Genomic DNA, 23,606 nt, shown 5'->3' with positions numbered 1-23,606 from the left:
ACTCCTGCCAACAAAGGCTTTACGGTTTGTGACTGGTGGAAAGATTGACCAATTACAAACCACTGACGTGGAATGACGTATGAAGTTAAACCAATCAGAGAGTTCCACATCGTCTACCTCAACCCATTGTTGTCTGTAAACTACCAAATCTCATCCTCGCCAGGCCTCAGTATCAACAAAGCACTCTGGCAGTTGTGTAAAGAAGACAGCAACCGAAAGCTGTATGGCTTGAAATGTTAGTTGTTTAACAACTGTTGTTGATATAGTTATTGTTACATCAGACATGACAAATCGCTGAATTTTGTTCCACACAATTATAACTATCTCCTGCAAACATCACGTCGAATAAAATGAGATCGTCGTAATTTCTTTCGTCATAACAAAAAAAAATATACTTAATCCGTAATAGAAACAATGGCGCAAAGTATTTTGAATCGTCTGGAACTGTTTCGTATAATATTCATCATGTGCCAGGGAGCTGCCTTGTTTGTCTCTGGATTTAAAACTTCTTATGCAGGGAAACACACCTTTTATGCCTCTGAAAATTGCGCCCTAAAAGAGTTGGCATATTCAAACAAAATTGTACGATCTCGTGTCATCTGCGGACGGGAATGCAGCATGGATGAACGTTGCAAGTCTTTTAACTTTAACGACTGCAATAAAATGTGCGAGTTGAACCTTGCCACAAGACGAGAGCATCCCGAAGACTTCAATGCAACTCAAGGGAGTGTGTACTTTGATGCCGATGAGAACACACCTCTCTACTCACTGACTGATAGCTCCTTCGATCGCTACAGAAGTTGCAAGATGCTCTTTGATGCCGGTTATCGTTCAAGCGGTGTCTACACAATCCACACAGAGGGATTCGGTCATTGCAGTCTACTTGTCTACTGTGACATGGAAACTGACGGCGGAGGATGGATCGTGTTTCAGAGGCGACAAGATGGCAGCGTGGACTTCTACCGTAACTGGGCCGAGTACCAGCCTGGCTTTGGAAAACTGTCCGGTGAATTCTGGTTGGGCAATGACAACTTGGCGACTCTGACGTCTGATGATTCACGTGGAACATGGGAGCTACGAGTTGATTTAGAGGACTGGGAGAACAACACGGCATGGGCAAAGTACTCAGATTTCCAAATATCCCCGGGTGAGTACAATCTGAATATTGGCCAATACTATGTCAATAGCACTGCCGGTGACTCTCTTAGATATCAGAGCGGTCACTATGGGTATCGCGGAGGACAAGGCCTTCAATATCACATAGGACGTCCCTTCACAACAAAGGATCGTGACAATGATGCAGCAGATCATAATTGTGCAGAAAAGTTCGCAGGAGCGTGGTGGTTTAATCGGTGTTTTTTCTCTCACTTGAATGGTAGATATTACCCAGATACGAATGCAGGTAGTAACCAGGGCGTACAATGGTCGGCATGGAAACGGCGTTATTCTCTGAAAGCATGTAGCATGAAAATGCGTGAAATTGGACCATGAACGTTATATTGTTCATTTGTTTTAGTAAGCACTAGTTAATCGTTCCTCAAAATCACAACGTAAACATAGAACTGTAGTTAAGTGTTATTCTTACTGCACAAGAAAATGAGTTATTTTAACTCATTGTGTTATTCCGACCAATTTTTTCTCTCCAGTTATTAGGGAAAAAAAGTAAAAAAACAAAAAGAATTAAAAAAAACACACACAAGCGAAAATAGAAAACAAACAAACAAACATACAAACAAAACATTTAATTTAGCCTGATTCCATAATTTATTATTGGTATTATAATTTCACAAATGGAACGTTGCATAATGACGTCAGTTTACGAACTGGAGGACCCGTTATTCTTAAAAAAAAAATTACAAAATTAAACATCATTTCAATCCAGTTACTTTCGTTATAATTTCTAATAAATATTTTACTGCACAAGTGGACAATATTTTGGTTGCTGGTTATTCCTCCTGTCAAAGAAAGAACTTTAAAATGCTTCTCCACTAATCAAACTCATTCCTCTATTTGGCATGGAATTGACATTGTCAACTGTTGCTCACTTATGTTAGGGTTGCAAAAACTGGGGGGTGTTGCAATTTATTTCAAATGCGAGAACTAACTCAATGGTAATCACTTGTAATGATGATAACATCGCTGAAGCTAACCCTAATAAGTTTCATTTGATCTAAATTAGTATGCACATTTTACTTTTTGCTTGTATATTGCGATTAAAAAAGTGGTTCTAATGACCAATGACGTTGAATAAACTGAGTGACGAGAACCAATATAATCCAGGACTGTTTTTCTGTCTTGATTGATTTAAAGGGTCGAGTGTGCCAAAATGTGATTCTACAGCAGCGTGATTGACAGCAGTATTAACGCAATGGGATCCCTTAAGTTAAACACTACCAATACATTTGCCCTGTCCAGAAGAAATCTGCATTGACCATTGAATGAAGACATACAACGGATGTGAATGCGTGGCGAGGGTAGAAGTAGATATCTAAACTATAGAGGGTAGCACGTTTGCATAATAGATTCCCATCAAGAGGAGGCCAATGCCCAGGGAAGAGTTTGCCATTTCTTCGTCCGTCCCCAACGCACTATCTAATGCCGCTGGTGATCGCTAATCCATTCACAGAATCAGTTTCGCTAGGCATTGATGATAGGTCACTTAATATTAGCGATGCACGTTCATTCCATCGCGCTTCCGAAGAACCAAAATCCGTCGAATGAGAGCTCCGACAAATGGGAGGTCATCAGCGCCCTTGTATAGGACGGTGGATCTGGACGAGCGAACCCTATCCCATGATCGATCACGGGCTTATGACGCTTGGTGGCGCTCCATACCACACGGCTCTGACATCTTGTGGAAACGTAGATATTGACTACTTAGACACTGACAAAAGTTAGTTGCAGAAAAATTGCTAGGCAGATTTCCCGTAATTTAGAAACACAGTAATCATTCAAAAAGGCCTTGATTATTGTTTGAATGATGGCGAGTATTCTCGAAATCTTGAGACGTTTTCACAAGTCTTCCAACCAAGCAATCGTAATGTCATTAATACGCACAGATGAGTTGGGATTTTGTGAACATAACTCCGAATATAAGTGACTTTATTTAATTTCAGACTGTAAGTTCGGTCTGTTGATCAGTCGTTTAAATGTCCCTCAAGGTAAAATACGTCCCAATCTCATTAAATTAATTGAAACTAAATCAATATCGTGGCAGTTCGTGCTATAATTCCCAAATTGCTGATTATAAAGACCCCTGCTTAGATGATGGGCGCATTTATCACTATTACTTTCCCATTAAATGATGCGAATGGAGTCAAAGAACGTGAAATTGATATGAACGTACGCAATATTCCAAGTGCCTTCGTTATAACAGTCATGTATCTTTTATGACGACAATTAATTGACCACAATAATTGTGTTGCCTTGGCAGAAGGAGTAGGCATAGTAACCAGAGAATTGTCCCTCGAGAACAACAATATGTCCCATTCAAACTCGATCATTCGCTTCACTGGAACTAAATCGATATCGTGACAGTCCGTGTTATCATGTGAAGTTGCTTACTGCCGAAATGGCTGCTCCAATTACAAACGTCTGTATCTCTGACTTGCCATTCAATGCATATAATGCCTTTCTCATTCACTGTTGAGAATGGATTCAAAGAGCGTGCATTTGGTATGAACGCAATGTCTTTATGGTTTGGTGTGCATTATTATTACAGTGGCGTTTTCTATGACGACAACAAATAAACAAAGCGAATACTGGCCTTAAATCCTCCACAATTTATACGTTTACCCAATATTTACAGACCAATGAGATTATACGATTGTAATACAACATTAGTTCCCTTTTTGGTCCATTCCAATGACATTAGCACAGTTAAAAAACACTCATTTTAAATTGTTTTTATCTGTGCAAATTTTTTTATTTCTTCACATTGTGTATGATGCTGAAAGGTTTAAAATAGGACTGAAAAGCATAAGATACCTGTTCATATGGAAAATAACAGGTATATTCATCAAATTCATTGGTGTTCTTGTCATATTATGTGTCAAGTTGTTTGTAAAGATTGGGACACAATCCGCTACATGCATTTCATGCACAAAAAGGTACAGGGTAAATCCCTCAACTGTAGTAATACCATTGGAATTGACCAAAAAGGAGTTTTGTTTAATTGGCATTTTCTCAGCAACCCAATATGCTGTTTTCGTGATTACTTTTTTTTCAGTATTTGAAGAAAAGAACTCTCAGCTTTAATCTGATATCTAAAACATATCAATCACAGATCATGTTTTTGAAAAAGGCAAATGTTTCAGGGTTGCATTTTTAGGGGTCACCCTGTAGAGTCTATTATCTGCGTTCAGTCCACTTGCCGGGTTTTAAATGTACTTGTTTAAAACCGGCTTAGCACATATTCCTTTGCTAAGTGTGAATGGGGATGTGGTGTACTCAGTGGAACGGATTATTCTCTAAAAAAGGCTAGCATGAAATTGCCAGAAATGAAACACACAATAGTGAATAAAATGGTATGGAATCGCCACAAGCAAACTAAGATGGAATTTTGTATCAGAATGTTCGTATTTCAGGCTAAGTTCGTTGGTCGTTAAAATATATCCGCACAAACTGGACCTTGAAGAAACAAAATTGTATTCCAAAAATGACGGACGGAAATATTAAGTGTGACCATCATGGAAAGGGTTGTTAAAAAATATGCAACATGTAACAGATTCATTTTAGAACATAATAGGTCTGCAGATTATGTAGATGTTTACGGTATGAGCAACCATAAAAATGTGGTCATCATCAACAAGACCCTCAAATAACGGTGATCATTCTAAAATATTGAGAATTTTTCACATTTCTTTTAACAGAGCAATTGCCAGGCCTCCAAGTACATGAACGTTTGGGGGTGTTGCTGTGGACTCGACTCCACATATTCGTGACTTGATTTAAGTTTTCTTATTATATGGCTGTCAATTCAGGTGTGGTAATCATCCTTGACTGCAATAAGCTTGTGGCCTCCAGCAAAAGGAGTAGCCATAGTAAATAGGGAACTCTCTTTGGGAACATATGCCGCTCCATATATCAAATAATCTTTGCGTGCAGTAGATCAATTTCGAGAGGGATCTATTATAGACGTCTCCATCATCAGAACTCCGTTGATTATAACGAGGACTTCAACAAACTGAAAGAATGGCGAAACAGACCTATGTGGTTCAGAAAGTATTTCAAATAATATTCATCATATGCCTGGGAGCTACGTTGTTTGTCTCTGGATTTGAAACTTCTTATACGGGGAAGTATATGTTTTATGCTGCTGAAAATCGCGCACTACAAGAGTTTACCTATGAACAAAAACTTGTTCGATCGCGTGTCATCTGCGGACGGGAATGCAGCATGGATGACCATTGCAAGTCTTTTAACTTCAACGACTGCAGTAAAATGTGCGAGTTGAACCTTGCCAAAAGACAAGAGCATCCTGAAGACTTCAACGCAACTCAAGGAAGTGTGTACTTTGATGCAGATGAGAACACACCTCTCCACTCACTGACTGATAGCTACTTGGATCACTGCAAAAGTTGCAAGATGCTCCTTGATGCCGACTATCGTTCAAGCGGTATCTACACAATCTACCCAGAGGGATTTGGTAATGGCGGTCTTCGTGTATACTGTGACATGGAAACTGACGGCGGGGGATGGATCGTGTTTCAGAGGCGACAAGATGGCAGCGTGGACTTCTACGGCAACTGGGCCGAGTACCAGTCTGGCTTTGGCGATCTGTCCGGTGAGTTCTGGTTGGGCAATGACAACTTGGTGACTCTGACGTCTTATGAGTCATATGGAACATGGGAGCTACGAGTTGATTTAGAGGACTGGGAGGGCAACACGGCATGGGCAAAGTATTCAGATTTCCAAATATCCCCGGGTGAGTACAATCTGAATATTGGTCGATACGATGGCAGCAGCACTGCCGGTGACTCTCTTGGGCATGAAACAAATCCCCTGTGGTATCACAGAGGACGTCCCTTCTCAACAAAAGATCATGACAATGATGTGTCAGATCTATACACTTGTGCACAAAAGTACACAGGAGCCTGGTGGTTTAATAATTGTTTTTACTCTCACCTGAATGCTCAATACTACCCAGATGAGAATGCAGGTAGTTACCAGGGTTTGCAATGGCATTCATGGAAATCGGGTTATTCTCTGAAAGCATGTAGCATAAAAATGCGGGAAATTGGACCATAAACATTGTTTTATTAATATTCTTTTAATGTGTTGACGCTTGTTAATCATGGGAAATTGTACAGTACGTTCACCTTTCACCAATCAAGGTGCTATACGTAAAATTGGCCCATGACCTTTTTTTTAATCTTTTAAAACGCTCTGTTTGCACAAGAGGATTGGATGTGTGATCCATTTAATTAACCTTGTTACTGTTAAAATTATTTTTTTAACAATGATTTCCACAATTTATGTTTGACATTTAAAAATGTTCATTAACAGTTTCCCAGTTACTTTAACACTTGAATAGTTGAAATTTCATGAGACGAATTTAACAAAACTAGGACAAATCAAAACCTCCTACTTTGCGATTACATTGGACCAAGTATGAAATCTATTGGTGTTATTTTTTCTATGGAATTGAAATGATACAAGTGTAAAAGTAACTGGGAAAACCTAGATTTGTTTTTTTTTATTGAACGATAGTTCCACAAAATTATGACGTCAGTTTAGAACTGTAGTCGAGTGTTATTCCTACTGCAAAAGAAAATGGAAAGCTTAACTCTCTGTGTTATTCCAACCGATTTGTTTCTCTCCAGTTATTGTGGAAAGAAAAAAGAAAAGTAAAAAGCAAAATATAAACAAATAAAACCACATTACCGAAAACAGAAACAAACAAACAAACAAACAAACTAAAATTTTATTTAGCCTGATTCCATTATTGATTATTCATATTTATATTTTACAAATGGAACTTTGCACAAATGGCGTCGGCTGACAAACTTGATTGAGCGTTATTCTTTGGCAAACAAAATACACAAGTCAACATCATTTAAATACAGTTACTCTCGCAAGAAAATATTTAAAAATCCCCAAAACCAAAATAAATAGAATTTAACTTGTAAAATTAGTCGGGTGTCATTATTTCCAATACACGTGTTACTGCACAAGTGGAATATATATGGGTTGCTGGTTATTCCTACTGTAAAAGAACGAAAAGTAAAATGCTCTTCGACAAATCAAATTCGTTCCACTTTTTTGGCATGGACTTTTCATTGTTAGCTCGCTTATTTCGTGTTGCAAAACGTCGTGGGTGTTTTTTTTTTGCGGGGGCTGTAATTTGTTTTATTCGAAATGAAAGCAAATCAATAGTAATTACTTGTAATAATAACCATATTACTGACCCAACTATCAACATTATGCATAATTCAGGGCGTGTTGTCATTTTTCCAGTGCTTATTTAAAAGTACATTTAGTTGCCCATGAAACACACATCGAGACGCGGGAGGAATAGGCCACCTTAACCCTTATACTTTTCAACGGATTTTCATTAATATTCACGTTTTACATTTTGCTTGTATATTGCGATACCAAAAAAAAGGTTCCAATGACCAATGACGTTGAATAAACTGAGTGATGAGAACCAATCCCTGATTGATTTTTTTCTCCATTGATTTAATGTGTTGAGTGTGCAAGAATGTGATTCTAGCAGTGTGGTTGGCATTGTGTAAGGCCACTGGGCCTTACCATTCAAAACACGTATTGATGGATACCCTTTTGTTCACAACCTCGTCTTCAGGGCGTCAACTTCAACCTTACCCTGAACCCTGGACCCAGGGTGATGACTGGTTTCCGCAAGTCTCTCACGAATCGTTCCCGAATTTTGAGATCTAACATACATATTCGAAGCATGTCGAGCACTAAACTAAACCCTATTAACGGAATCTGCTCCTCAGAAATTGAGCACTGCCCATATATTTGCCCTTCTCTTAGTATTACAAGAAATGTAATCTGCCTTAACCAAAGAGTCCAGCGTACATACCTACATCGGATGTTAAACGCAACTCCCAATGTCTGTGACTCTATTTAATATCAGGCTGTCAATAAAGGTTTGGTAATCGTTCATCCTTGAGCGTAATGAGCTCGTGCTCCTAGAGTGAGGCATCTTTGGTAATCGTTTCCCCTTGAAGCAATTAGCTAGTGGCCTTAAGGGGTAGGCATTATAACCAGAATATTGTTCCTACGAGACCAATATTCACCCTCTCAATTTCAGTAGAATCGCTGGAACTAAAACAGTATCGTAAGAGCTATAGTTGCCAGCGATATGACTACTTACTTGAAGACTGCTGGTAATTTACTTTTTTATGACGACAATTAATTAACAGAACGAAGACTGTACTTCAGCGCTTCACAGAGTAAATATATCCATAATATCAGACTGATGGTGTAATGGCTTATAAAAACTCCCGCCAGCAAAGGCTTTACAGTTGGTGACTGGTGGAAAGACTGACCAATTACAAACCACTGACGTGGATGAAGTTAAACCAATCAGAGAGTTCCACATCGTCTACCTCAACCCATTGTTGTCTGTAAACTACCAAATCTCATCATCGCCAGGCCTCAGTATCAACAAAGCACTCTAGCAGTTGTGTAAAGAAGACAGCAACCGAAAGCCGTATGGCTTGAAATGTTAGTTGTTTAACAACTGTTGTTGATATAATTATTGTTACATCAGACATGACAAATCGCTGAATTTTGTTCCACACAATTATAACTATCTCCTGCAAACATCACGTCGGACAAAATGAGATCGTCGTAATTTCTTTCGTCATAACAAAAAAAAAAAAAAATACTTAATCCGTAATAGAAACAATGGCGCAAAGTATTTTGAATCGTCTGGAACTGTTTCGTATAATATTCATCATGTGCCAGGGAGCTGCCTTGTTTGTCTCTGGATTTGAAACTTCTTATGCAGGGAAACACACCTTTTATGCCTCTGAAAATTGCGCCCTAAAAGAGTTGGCATATTCAAACAAAATTGTACGATCTCGTGTCATCTGCGGACGGGAATGCAGCATGGATGAACGTTGCAAGTCTTTTAACTTTAACGACTGCAATAAAATGTGCGAGTTGAACCTTGCCACAAGACGAGAGCATCCCGAAGACTTCAATGCAACTCAAGGGAGTGTGTACTTTGATACAGATGAGGACACACCTCTCTACTCACTGACTGATAGCTCCTTCGATCGCTACAGAAGTTGCAAGATGCTCTTAGATGCCGGTTATCGTTCAAGCGGTGTCTACACAATCCACACAGAGGGATTCGGTCATTGCAGTCTACTTGTCTACTGTGACATGGAAACTTACGGCGGGGGATGGATCGTGTTTCAGAGGCGACAAGATGGCAGCGTGGACTTCTACCGTAACTGGGCCGAGTACCAGTCTGGCTTTGGCAAACTGTCCGGTGAATTCTGGTTGGGCAATGACAACTTGGCGACTGTCACGTCTGATGATTCACGTGGAACGTGGGAGCTACGAGTTGATTTAGAGGACTGGGAGAACAACACGGCATGGGCAAAGTACTCAGATTTCCAAATATCCCCGGGTGAGTACAATCTGAATATTGGCCAATACGATGTCAACAGCACTGCCGATGACTCTCTAAGATATCAGAGCGGTCACTATTGGTATCGCAGAGGACATGCCCTTCAATATCACAGAGGACGTCCCTTCACAACAAAGGATCGTGACAATGATGCATCAGATCATAATTGTGCAGAAAAGTTCGCAGGAGCCTGGTGGTTTAATCGGTGTTTTTTCTCTCACTTGAATGGTAGATATTACCCAGATACGAATGCAGGTAGTAACCAGGGCGTACAATGGTCTGCATGGAAACGGCGTTATTCTCTGAAAGCATGTAGTATGAAAATGCGTGAAATTGGGCCATGAACGTTATATTGTTCATTTGTTTTAGTAGGCACTAGTTAATCGTTCCTCGAAATTACACCGTAAACATAGATCTGTAGTTAAGTGTTATTCCTACTTCACAAGAAAATGAGTTATTTTAACTCATTGTGTTATTTCAACCAAATTTTTCTCTCCAGCTCTAGGGAAAGAAAAGTAAAAAAAAAAAAAAAAAAAAGAATAGAAAAAAACACAAAAGCGAAAATAGAAACAAATAAACAAACAAACATACAAACAAAATAAAATTTAATTCAGCCTGATTCCATAATTTATTATTAATATTTATTTTTCACAAATGGAACGTTGCATAAATGACGTCAGTTTACGGACTGGATGACCGTTATTCTTTAAAAAAAAAAAAATACAAAATCAAACATCATTTCAATCCAGCACTTTCGTCATAATTTCTAATCAATATTTTACTGCACAAGTGGAAAATATTTTGGTTGCTGGTTATTCCTCCTGTCAAAGAAAGAATTTTAAAATGCTTCTCCACCAATCAAACTCATTCCTCTATTTGGCATGGAATTGACATTGTCAACTGTTGCTCACTTAAGTTAGTGTTGCAAAAACTGGGGGGTGTTGCAATTTATTTCAAATGCGAGAACTAACTCAATGGTAATCACTTGTAATGATGATAACATCGCTGAAGCTAACCCTAAAAAGTTTCATTTGATCTTAAATAATATGCACATTTTACTTTTTGCTTGTATATTGCGATAAAAAAAGTGGTTCTAATGACCGATGACGTTGAATAAACTGAGTGACGAGAACCAATATAATGCAGGACTGTTTTTCTTTTTGATTGATTTAAAGGGTCGAGCGTTCGAAAATGTGATTCTATAGCAGCGTGATTGACAGCAGTAAGGCGACTTGGGCTTATGATTCAAATACGTTTGGATGGCAACCTCGTTGTCAGGGCGTTAACTTCAATCTAAACCACAATTATGGATTCCCATTGGTTGCCGCAAGTCTCCAAAGATGTGTCTAGGAATTTTAGAGATCTAACGTTCATCTCCGTAAAGTTAGTCTCAGTATCACCCGTTTTCCACGGAGCCTAACTCCGGTAGAACGTCTGATATAATTATCGAAGCATGCGTGACGTCATTTCATTCCGAGATCTGGACTAAGAATTTGATTGATCAATTTTGACGTCAAGTTTTTGTAATACAAAAACCTTTACAAAAATGTCACTCACAGTCGGCGTGATGTTTACGCACGCCGGGAGTTCGCATTACGCGCGTGTAGAAGGCGCCCGCTGATTGGTCGGGTTCTCGATGTCATACGCTGTCTAGTTGCCTAATTAATCGCCGAATCTGCTTACATATCATAGACCATGGCCCAAATTAAACCCATTTAACGAAAAAGCGGCCTCAACAATAAATTGAGGCCCACCCATTTCTGGCTCCTTCCATATTTTACAGATATAGCAATCTGCCTTAACCAGTTCACGTCGGATGACGTGTATACATGCAAAGGTTTTGAGATATTTGGAACGGATGACAGATAAACACACAACGAGCGAGGCCGGAAATATCTGTCTGCAACCCGCTCACAGTGAGCGAAGCCGGAAATGTCAGGGTGTGCTACCCGCAGATGACGGCCTGAACCCGTCTGGCATTGAGGTTCGCATGTAACTGGGCCGAGTACCAGTCTGGCTTTGGCGATCTGTCCGGTGAGTTCTGGTTGGGCAATGACAACTTGGTGACTCTGACGTCTGATGGTTCACGTGGAACATGGGAGCTACGAGTTGATTTAGAGGACTGGGAGAACAACACGGCATGGGCAAAGTACTCGGATTTCCAAATATCCCCTGGTGAGTACAATCTGAATATTGGCCAATACGATGCCAGCAGCACTGCCGGTGACTCTCTAGGTTGTCAGAAAGCCTCTCAGCATCACAGAGGAAGCCCCTTCACAACAAAGGATCGTGATAATGATGCAGCAAATTATAATTGTGCACAAAGATATACAGGAGCCTGGTGGTTCAAAGGGTGTTTTTTCTCTCACTTGAATGGTCCATATTACCCAGATGAGAATACAGTTAGTTTAATGGGCGTGCAATGGTTTTCATGGAATTGGCCCTATTCTCTGAAAGCATGTAGCATGAAAATGCGTGAAATTGGACCATGAACATTATATAGCTTAGTCATAAATGTATAATGCCGCTTGGCTTTTTTCGGAGGATAAACGCACATATTGCATGAACTATAACAATATTGCCACGAGTCTAATATTATTATAGGAAGTAAGGTTTTTACACATTTTATCCCAAAACAGGATGTAACGTTTGTTTGTTTTCCATTGAAGTTTAATGCGCCGATAAGTGCATGTTTTAAGGACTAAAATCCTCGTAAATTTTCCGCAATAACTATTATGACAATAACAATAATCGAAAAAAAATAATTGCATGCTATACATAACTATGTCTCTGTAATTACATATGATGTGAATGTTCTCGCTGTTTGTTAAAATGTAAAAATTGGGGGGAAAATATAATGGGATTTTGAGTTCCATATTTTTTATTGATATGTTTTATGCACAATTAAATTTCCACCAAAAAAAATCTGGAGTTAAGCCTAAAAATGCGGTTAAGTGTCATTCCTATTGCAAACACAAAAAATGGGTTATTTCAGTCTTTTTCTTCCGAATTGTACAATATGTTCATCTTTTACCAGTTCTGGCCTTTAATATCCATGGGCAAAGTTCTCAGATTTCCAAATATCCTGGGGTGAGTACAATCTGAGTATTGGTCAATACGATGTCAGCAGCACTGCCGGTGACTCGTGGGTACAGACTGGTATCCACTCAGGTTTTACTTTTTGGGTGACAGATCAATAGAAGGCCTAACCACACGCAAAAGTTCAATTAAATCTGCAAACTGTACTGCTTATGCTCTTATTTTGAAAAAAAAAGTTCTTTATATTAGTGAGGTGGAATTATCCGATAAATATATGGTTTTGAAGGATTTAACCTGTTGAACTTTCTACAACATGACAGGGCTGATAAAGTCAGATAAACGGATGTAACGAAGCTACCATATCTATTATATACGTATTTATTGCAAAATTATAGTTCAAAAAGTGACGTCAGCTTTTAAACTGCAGTGGAGTGTTATTGCAAAAAAAATGGGTTGTTTTAGCTCTTTGTTTTATTCGAACGATTTTAGAAAAGTAAACACACACTTAAAACCAAAAACAGAACCAAAAGACAAAAGTGAAATTTCATTATTGTTATGTTAGTCTGATTTCATTAGTAATTATTCATACTTATATTCTAGAACATTTTGTTGCACAAAATATGACGTCAGCTTAGAAACTGTAGATGGGTGTTTCTCTCGTCCAAAAAAATCAAACATTATCAACACATTTTTACTCCAGATACTATCACATGAAATATTTTAAAATCCATATAACAAAACGAAAAATCAATTTTACTTGTTCAAATAGTTTGATATCATTATTTGTCGTTCACAATTTTACTGCAGAAATGCAAACTATTTCAGTAGCTAGTTGTTCCTACTGAAATCACAAAGATTCAACAATAAAACAAATGACTTGTTATAATAATACTGCAAAATTATAACTTAGACATCATGCATCGCTAATAAGGTCTTATTTCTACGTTGATTAGCCTTTTTGAAATTAAATCAAATTGACCATTAAGCACACATCGATACACGAAAAGGAAAAAGAAAGCGTCAAACACAATTTTAAGGATCTCAAATAATATGCACATTTTAAACTTTTTTGCTTGTATATTGCGATACAAAAAATGGTTCCAATGACCAATGACGTTGAATAAACTGAGTGATGAAACCAATGCCTTATTACTTTTGTTTCTCGTTTGATTTGAAATATTGAGTGTGCGAAATTGTGATTCTAGCAGTGTGATTGGTAGTTGTAAGGCGACTAAGGTTCTTGCTTCAGAACACGTATGGCTACAATATATGCACCGTCATCCACAACCTCGTTTTTGAGACCACGGAACCATACCACGTGGTCTGTTCCAAATAGTCGAAGAGAGTAGTCCAACCATCCTTCAGCGAGTTAGAGCGAAGTTTGTCGAATTATGGTCTTAGTTCGCGCCCGAACTTGCTCTAAGCTGAATGTCTGGGCGCGCGTTCGTGTCGATGAATAGTAACATGTTCGTGACGTGTCTATTAGCCTTATTAACACGAATTTACCATCTCCCAAAAGCGTCCTCAGATTTTGTCTGCCATGTACTAAAATGGTTAATGTTGATCACAAACTCCTACACGATATAGTTAGTATAATAATATTTCCCAAATTATTTTTATAACAGGCTTCCCAGTATACAAATAAATCATCGTATTGTACACTTTCGAAAAAATTAAGAATTCGAATTTTAAAAATAATTAATAATCAATTCAAGTTTAGCAATCACTTTTATATAAAATATAACCAGATAAGCTCGTTGCTTTCGGCATAATAAGCGATCCGATGAGACTGCTTATTATGACTGTTGCTGAAATTAACAAGACCTTCAATACCGGACTAGTCGTTTAAATTATTATTCGGTTGTGAGATTAGAATCAAAGAGCGTGACGTTGATGAGATGAACGCAATGGCCTTTAACTCTTAATTACAGCGTTATATTCAGTACGACTTCCTAAAGCAAGACTCATAATTAACTGCCTGCTGCCGGCAATAACTCACGTGTCAATGGCAAGGGCATTCAGCTTCTTCCATAACGCATGCAGACAAAGCTATTAGAGGAGTAATTAGACAAGTTATTTGGACGCGGCCTATGCATTACAAACCGGCATTTCACGCCTACAGAAATTATGAGCACACATCCAATCAAAAGCTACGGTTTGTCACTGGGGGAAACATTGACCAATTACAAGCCCCTTGAATAGAATGACGTATGAACTTTGATAACCAATCACAGAATTACACATCGTCTACCTATATACCCATTGCTTGCCTAGCTATACCAAATTCCATCGCCGCCGGATCTATATCAATAGAGCTATCAAGAATCGGTCTTAAAAAGACAGCTTTGCAGTATATGGCTTGTAGTTTTGGTCACACAACCATCGTACGCAACAGATCGTTTGAATTCGTTCCCAGTGATTTAAACTAGCTGACATACAAATCGACTTTAAATCCTTCGTCATGATGGAAACAATGGCGAGACAGATTATTAGTTTTGAACTAGTTCACATAATATCCATCACATTCCTGGGAGGTACCTTGTCTGTCTCTGGATTTGAAACTTCTTCTTATACATGTACAGGGAAACATGTGTTTTATGCCGCTGAAAATCGCGCCCTAAGAGAGTTTGCATATGCAGCAAAAACAATGCGATCTCGTGTCATCTGCGGACGGGAATGCACCATGGATGAACGTTGCAAGTCGTTCAACTTTAACGACTGCAGTAAACTGTGCGAGTTGAACCTCGCCACAAGACGAGAGCATCCCGAAGACTTCAATGCAACTCAAGGGAGCGTGTACTTTGATGCAGATGAGGACACACCTTTCTACTCACTGACTGATATCCCCATGAATCGCTACAGAAGTTGCAAGATGCTCTTAGATGCCGGATATTGTTCAACCGGTATCTTCACAATCTACCCAGAAGGATTCGGTAATGGCATTCTTCGTGTCTACTGTGACATGGAAACTGACGGCGGGGGGTGGATAGTATTTCAGAGGCGACAAGATGGCAGCGTGGACTTCAACCGTAACTGGGCGGAGTACCAGTCTGGTTTTGGCGATCTGCCCGGTGAGTTCTGGTTAGGCAATGACAAGTTGGTGACTCTGACGTCTGATGATTTACAAGGAACATGGGAGCTACGAGCTGATTTAGAGGACTGGGAGGGCAACACGAGATGGGCAAAATACTCGGATTTCAAAATATCTCCGGGTGAGTACAATCTGAATATTGGCCAATACGATGCGAGCAGCACTGCCGGTGACTCTCTTGGCTATCACAGAGGACGTTCCTTCACAACAAAGGATCGTGACAATGATGCCACAAATTTTAACTGTGCCCAAAGGAACTCAGGAGGCTGGTGGTTTTATGCATGTTATCGCTGCCACTTGAACGGTTTATATTACCCAGATGAGAATGCAGGTAGTGACAGGGGCGTGCAATGGCGGGCATGGAAACCGCATTATTCTTTTAAAGCATGTAGCATGAAAATGCGAGAAATTCAACCATGACCTAAGATTCCGTAGTTCTTTCATGGTGGCGCATGTACGTCATGAATGACTGCACGATCATGGTCATCTAGTTACATTTCTCGCCTTTAATAATTTGGGATCACTTGTGATTTCTTTCCAACCGAACTGTTCATCTACTCACAAAGGGTTTTTAAATTAAAGTGCACGTGCACATGCGGTGCTGTACATCTCTTCTCGGAAAATGAAAGAAGGCTCTTTCCTCCCCACTTTGAAAATGCATCTGACCATCAGCAGTGTCTAAGTTAAATGCTTTATATTTTCCCAAATGCCTAAGATAAAGGAGTTGACCTAGGCTTGCTTTTGGACTCGCATTTTGGAAAAAAAAAAAATTTATTAAAAAAAATTCTCGGTCAATTTCAACTAAATGTACGTATTTATTGCAAAATTATAGTTGCAAAAAAAGTGTTGTTTTAGCTCTTTTTCATTCGAACGATTTTAGAAAAGTAAACACACACTTAAAACCAAAAACAGAACCAAAAGACAAAAGTGAAATTTCACCATTGTTAAGCTAGTCTGATTTCATTAATAATTATTTATACTTATATTCTAGAACATTTTGTTGCACAAAATATGACGTCAGATTAGAAACTGTGGACGGGTGGTTCTCTCGCCAAAAAAAAAATCAAACATTTTCAACACATTTTTACTCCAGATACTATCACATAAAATATTTTTAAATCCATAAAACAAAACAAAAAATCAATTTTACTTGTTCAAATAGTTTGATATCATTATTTGTCATTCACAATTTTACTGCAGAAATGCAAACTATTTGAGTAGCTAGTTGTTCCTACTGAAATCACAAAGACTCAAAAATAAAACAAATGACTTGTTATGATAATATTGCAAAATTATAATTTCGACATCATGCATCGCTAATAAGGTCTTATTTCTACGTTGATTAGCCTTTTTGAAATTAAATCAAATTGACCATTAAGCACACATCGATACACGAAAAGGAAAAGGAAGCGTCAAACACAATTTTAAGGATCTCAAATAATATGCACATTTTAAACTTTTTTGCTTGTATATTGCGATACAAAAAATGGTTCCAATGACCAATGACGTTGAATAAACTGAGTGATGAAACCAATGCCTTATTACTTTTGTTTCTCGTTTGATTTGAAATATTGAGTGTGCGAAATTGTGATACTAGCAGTGTGATAAATAGGCGGCTATTTCCCAAATTATTTTTTATAACGGGCTTCCAAGTATAAAAATGAATCATCGTATTGTACACTTTCGAAAAAATTAAGAATTCGGATTTTTTAAAATAATTAATAATCAATTCAAGTTTAGCAATCACTGTAATATAACCATATAAGCTCGTTGCTTTCGGCATAAACACCGATCCGATGAGACTCCTTATTATGACTGTTGCTGAAATTAACAAGACCTTCAATACCGGACTAGTCGTTTAAATTATTATTCAGTTTTGAGATTAGAATCAAAGAACGTGACGTTGATGAGATGAACGCAATGGCCTTTTATTTGGTACCTCTTAATTACAGCGTTATATTCAGTACGACTTCCTAAAGCAAGACTCATAATTAACTGCCTGCGGCCGGCAATAACTCACGTGTCAATAGCAAGGGCATTCAGCTTCTTCCATAACGCATGCAGACAAAGCTATTAGAGGAGTAATTAGACAAGTTATTTGGACGCGGCCTATGCATTACAAACCGGCATTTCACGCCTACAGAAATTATGAGCACACATCCAATCAAAAGCTACGGTTTGTCAGTGGGGGAAACATTGACCAATTACAAGCCCCTTGAATGGAATGACGTATGAACTTTGATAACCAATCACAGAATTGCACATCGTCTACCTATATACCCATTGCTTGCCTAGCTATACCAAATTCCATCACCGCCGGATCTATATCAATAGAGCTATCAAGAATTGGTCTTAATAAGACAGCTTTGCAGTATATGGCTTGTAGTTTTGGTCACACAACCATCGTACGCAACAAATCGTTTGAATTTGTTCCCAGTGATTTAAACTAGCTGACATACATATCGACGTTAAATCCTTCGTCATGATGGAAACAATGGCGAGACAGATGATTAGTTTTGAGCTTGTTCACATAATATCCATCATATTCCTGGGAGGTACCTTGTCTGTCTCTGGATTTGAAACTTCTTCTTATACATGTACAGGGAAACATGTGTTTTATGCCGCTGAAAATCGCGCCCTAAGAGAGTTTGCGTATGCAGCAAAAACAATGCGATCTCGTGTCATCTGCGGACGGGAATGCACCATGGATGAACGTTGCAAGTCGTTCAACTTTAACGACTGCAGTAAACTGTGCGAGTTGAACCTCGCCACAAGACGAGAGCATCCCGAAGACTTCAATGCAACTCAAGGGAGTGTGTACTTTGATGCAGATGAGGACACACCTCTCTACTCACTGACTGATATCCCCATGAATCGCTACAGAAGTTGCAAGATGCTCTTAGATGCCGGATATTGTTCAACCGGTATCTTCACAATCTACCCAGAAGGATTCGGTAATGGCATTCTTCGTGTCTACTGTGACATGGAAACTGACGGCGGGGGATGGATCGTATTTCAGAGGCGACAAGATGGCAGCGTGGACTTCAACCGTAACTGGGCCGAGTACCAGTCTGGTTTTGGCAATCTGCCCGGTGAGTTCTGGTTAGGCAATGACAAGTTGGTGACTCTGACGTCTGATGATACACAAGGAACATGGGAGCTACGAGCTGATTTAGAGGACTGGGAGGGCAACACGAGATGGGCAAAATACTCAGATTTCAAAATATCTCCGGGTGAGTACAAACTGAATATTGGTCAATACGATGCGAGCAGCACTGCCGGTAACTCTCTTGGGTATCACAGAGGACGTTCCTTCACAACAAAGGATCGTGACAATGATGCCATAAAGTTTAACTGTGCCCAAAGGAACTCAGGAGGCTGGTGGTTTAAGGCATGTTATCGCTGCCACTTGAACGGTTTATATTACCCAGATGAAAATGCAGGTAGTGACGGGGGCGTGCAATGGTTTGCATGGAAACTGCGTTATTCTCTTAAAGCATGTAGCATGAAAATGCGAGAAATTCAACCATGACCTAAGATTCCGTAGTTCTTTTATGGTGGTGCATGTACGTCATGAATGACTGCACGATCATGGTCATCTAGTAACATTTCTCGCCTTTAATAATTTGGGATCACTTGTGATTTCTTTGCACACGAACTGTTTATCTACTCACAAAGGGTTTTTAAATGAAAGTGCACGTGCACATGCAGTGCTGTACATCTCTTCTCGGAAAATGAAAGAAGGCTCTTTCCTCCCCACTTTGAAAATGCATCTGACCACCAGCAGTGTCTAAGTTAAATGTTACATAATTCCGCAAATGTCTAAGATACAGGCGTTGACCTAGGCTTGCTTTTGGACTCGCATTTTGGACTAAATAATTTATAAAGTTTTTTTTCGGTCAATTTCAACTAAACGTCGTTTAATTTAATACCCGACCAATTCAATATCATTTGACATTAAATGCTGCCTTACAACAGCATTTTATCGCCAAGATGTGTCATTCGATTTCATTGGTCCACCTTCTTTCGACAAATAAGTTCATTCAATTTAAAATGACCGTTAACGTCAATCATGATTGTTGAAATGTTGTTGTTATCGCAAGAAAACGTAAAAAACCAAATCGGCACAAAAACAAAGTTTTCTGTGAAAATAGTCCGAACTCATTATTTATCGTTCATATTAACATAGTCCAAACGACTTGACAGTCATGAAAAATTATCAATCCTAACATTTTAGCTGACAACTATTTTCTTTTACTCAAAGTATGGTTGCCATTAAAACACACACAAAGAAACTTTTTTTCCCTTTTTCCCATGGGAAAATTATGATGCTTTGCTCTTTAAAAAAAATGTCCTAAAACCCCATTACTGATGCCCAAGTCGGAACAATGCTTAGCCAATACAGGCTTAACATACGTTGGCACGATTCCAATATGTACAGAAGAGCATGGCAATTTCAAAAACACAGGTGAAACATACGTGGCTAGTTTTTACTTGTAATTACATGACCACAGACTCAGTTGTACGTTGCTTTATTTTAACTGACTTGATATTATTTTAATTAACCAAATTGATATTACATGAGAGCAAGACAACTTAGTCTGCAGACAAATCCTCGACTAAAGTTTCTGATTTTAGGGTTTAATATGATTTTTGAAGGGTTAACATTTGTGTTAAAACAAGTATCCGTTAGATATATTCATAAGTAGTTTAACGGCTATTTCTATTTCTATTTCCAAAATAGGTTCCTGTTTTTTTTCTGCTGTGAAAAATGTTTCAAAAATTGTGTAGGGGGAAAAAGTATTTTATCCTGCCCGGATCATTCAGATTCACAAAAGAATATCTGACAAGCAAAGGATGACCAATGGCGATTTAAAAAAAAACCGAGTATCTGGAAGCTGTTAAATTCTATAACATCCAACAAACTTTCCATTTAAAACTTCACTAAAATGACCAAACACAGCCTTACAATTTAAGCACAGTTAAAGTTTTAGCACAACACTGTTTTTTTATACACACCTCGTTTTTGCGATTTTGTTTGTAATGAAACAAAATTGTCTCCCCAAATTTTGAGGGGGTTAAAATAGCCCATCGTTGGGCCAGCATCTCCGCGACGTCTTTAACTGATCTGCATGCTCCTTATCGTTGCATCATGGCCGAGGCCGACGGTGCTGCTGGACCGAAACCTGGACTGTCGTGGCGCCCATTATGTGGATGAATTCCCGAGCCGACCTTCCTAAATTGTCACGCGGTTCTTGAGACTTCAGTTAAAAGCACCCAATCAATTATTCATGAATAAGCCAATGTGGAACCATTAGTGTCTCAGAAACGCTTCGTTGGTAAAACCTTTCCGTTACAAAATCCTCGTGTCTCTATACTTCCATTAATAATTCAGTAACCTTGGGAATATTACAACCAGCTAAACGACCATCTTTCCATCAATGTTTCATCAATGTACCATTAAAGCTGATAAAATAAAATCCACAACATAAGTACTACTGTTTTTTTAATGAACGCGTAATGCGTGGAATCGCTAAAACCATCATCCTGATTACGTTTCACGACCGCTATATGTTTCACTGAATCTGTAAGATCTGCACATGGCCCTATACATGTAGAACTTTTTTAAACAATAGATCTCCAAGAAAACTTTTGTCACATGGACAAATAAAGTAGATTCTTAAACATGATCCTATAGAGTATTTCACTCCATTAACCATGGTGAAGTTACAACAGGTGAGGAATTTACAGAGTATACAAGAAAACTTAGATCCAACATGTGAGCTTTTTTTAGCTTCAAAATAGCTCTAGATACTTTACACATGACCCTAGAGTATATTACACGATGATTCGCACTCAAGACGCGATGAACAAGCAGCTTTCAAGAAAATTGCAGAAATTTCTACAGAACGGAGGAATAGAAGATCTCTACACTACTTCACATGGCCCTAAATAATTTTGCAAAATAAATTGGAAAGATTTTTTTTTTACAAAAACAAAGTAAGACATGTTCACTTGGCCCTGGAATCCTGTAAATAATCTGTCACATAAGTACAAAAGATAACGCAACAAAAATTGGGTCTGGCAGAAATATCTTCAAAACGGCGATAACAGTTTTGTACACATGGCCCTAGGATTTTTTCACAATGACAATCAATATGGAACGACGAGAAAATACATGATAGATGCGACTAGAATTTCAAAAAGTTTGATTCGTACCCATGGCCCTAAATATCTAACACGAATTGTTACAGACGGAAAAAAATATTTCGTACAAACATTGACCCTACTACAGCTCACAATCATTGTCTTTAAATGTCAAGCAGTAGACCTAATACAACAGAAATGTATAGATGGTGCAAATTGGAAGAGAAGCAGGACGATTTACTACACATGGCCCCATCATGATTACGACATAAAAATCCTTCCTAGATACAAGTAGCAGGTGCTACGTAGTTTAGCAGTTGGCCCAATCATACACGATGGCCCAATCATAATTTCACATGGCCCTATCAATTATTCTGCGGACCCTCGTAGTCGTGTACATATTTCGTTGTTGTACGTTACTTGTACTCTTTTAACTTTGCTCGCACTCGAGCTCGAACACGAACTTGGTTCACACTTGAACTCAAACACGAACTCGTAATCAACGAACGATACACTTGTTGTTTTAATATACCTGCAGGTCGATATACACCGTCTTATTTTCTTCCTATACACTAATCGGTCAAATGATTGACAAATGCTTGACAAGAATTAATGATTGACGCTAAATTTGTTCGCACTCGAACTCAACACGAACTCGTGAATCGTGAATAAACGATAAACTCGTTGTTTCAATTTATACCCGCAGGTCCATGTCTTATTTTTTTCCGATTCACAAATCGCACAAATGATTGACAAAATTTAATGATTGACGCTAACTTTGTTCGCGCTCAAACTCAACACGAACTCACTCGTAATCGTTAACGAACGATACATTTGCCGTTTTAATATACCCGCAGGTCGATATCCATCGTCTACTCTTATCGAACAAAATGATTGACATTTAGGTGGGTTTTTTTTTCGATTTCACTTTTACGCTCTTAGAATTTCTCCTCATTGATTAATTTTTCCTTTGAAGATTTTTGCCTTTTAATTTTACACGTTATTTTTTTTGAAAGACGTTTTCAATCGAACCGAGAGCGCACTAGTGCTCCTTTCGAATACGTGATTATTTTCGGAATCGTACATTACTGACACCCGAAAACGTTGGCATTACGAAACAAATTATTTTAAATTTATTTGCACATCCAAGCGGCGGGATTTGTATTCCTTTCCCATCTGGTGCTTGGTAAGATTGTGTCTGATGAACTATTAATCGTGCGGAGAGGTTCCTTGGAAAATATAATTATTATTTTTAACTCTCTTTGTCTTCTCTATCTACAAAACATAATCTCTTACAGGTTTTACAACTTTATACATTGATAATTCTATACTGAATTAATTTGTTAACAATTTAGCACCCATCAAGATGTTATGTTTCTCAATAGAAGTATCCATTAAGAGTATCGTCTTTATCAATAGAATCTCCCATCAAGGGTGTCGTATTTCTCAATAGAAGTACCCATCAGGGGTGAGGTCTTTCTCGATCACCCATCAAGGGTGTTGTGTTACTCAAAAGTAGCACCCATCAATGGTGTCGTGTTAATCAATACAGTAGTAGCACCCCTCAAGGGTGTCGTTCGTAGCACCCATCAAGGGTGTTGCCTTAGTACCACCCATCAAGGGTGTCGTGTAGCACCCATCAAGGGTGTCGTTCTTCTCACTAGTAGCACCCGTCAAGGGTGTTGCCCATCAAGTGTGTCGTGTTAATCAATAAAGTAC

General features: G+C 38.6%; 4 protein-coding genes across 4 annotated transcripts; all 4 read left to right on the top strand.

Moving 5' to 3' along the window:
• Nucleotides 1-5,193: 5,193 nt before the first annotated feature.
• On the top strand, nucleotides 5,194-6,288 carry LOC119732314 (ficolin-2-like). The gene has a single exon (XM_038205771.1). It carries the CDS (start codon nucleotides 5,194-5,196, stop codon nucleotides 6,247-6,249), a length of 1,056 nt encoding a protein of 351 aa, XP_038061699.1. The 3' UTR covers nucleotides 6,250-6,288.
• A 2,346-nt stretch (nucleotides 6,289-8,634) lies between these two features.
• Nucleotides 8,635-9,954, top strand: LOC119732313 (microfibril-associated glycoprotein 4-like). The gene has a single exon (XM_038205770.1). The coding sequence runs from the start codon at nucleotides 8,878-8,880 to the stop codon at nucleotides 9,952-9,954; it is 1,077 nt and encodes a 358-aa protein (XP_038061698.1). The 5' UTR covers nucleotides 8,635-8,877.
• A 5,168-nt stretch (nucleotides 9,955-15,122) lies between these two features.
• Nucleotides 15,123-16,176, top strand: LOC119732312 (ficolin-3-like). The gene has a single exon (XM_038205769.1). The coding sequence runs from the start codon at nucleotides 15,123-15,125 to the stop codon at nucleotides 16,158-16,160; it is 1,038 nt and encodes a 345-aa protein (XP_038061697.1). The 3' UTR covers nucleotides 16,161-16,176.
• Nucleotides 16,177-18,061: 1,885 nt separating this feature from the next.
• Nucleotides 18,062-19,649, top strand: LOC119732642 (ficolin-1-like). The gene has a single exon (XM_038206266.1). It carries the CDS (start codon nucleotides 18,223-18,225, stop codon nucleotides 19,270-19,272), a length of 1,050 nt encoding a protein of 349 aa, XP_038062194.1. The 5' UTR covers nucleotides 18,062-18,222; the 3' UTR covers nucleotides 19,273-19,649.
• The last annotated feature ends 3,957 nt before the right edge of the window (nucleotides 19,650-23,606 follow it).

The sequence above is a fragment of the Patiria miniata genome, unplaced genomic scaffold, assembly GCF_015706575.1.
Source record: "Patiria miniata isolate m_02_andy unplaced genomic scaffold, ASM1570657v1 HiC_scaffold_24, whole genome shotgun sequence".
Taxonomy (NCBI): domain Eukaryota; kingdom Metazoa; phylum Echinodermata; class Asteroidea; order Valvatida; family Asterinidae; genus Patiria; species Patiria miniata.
Note: the sequence above shows the minus strand (reverse complement) of the source record. Positions and strands in the feature narration are given on the sequence as shown.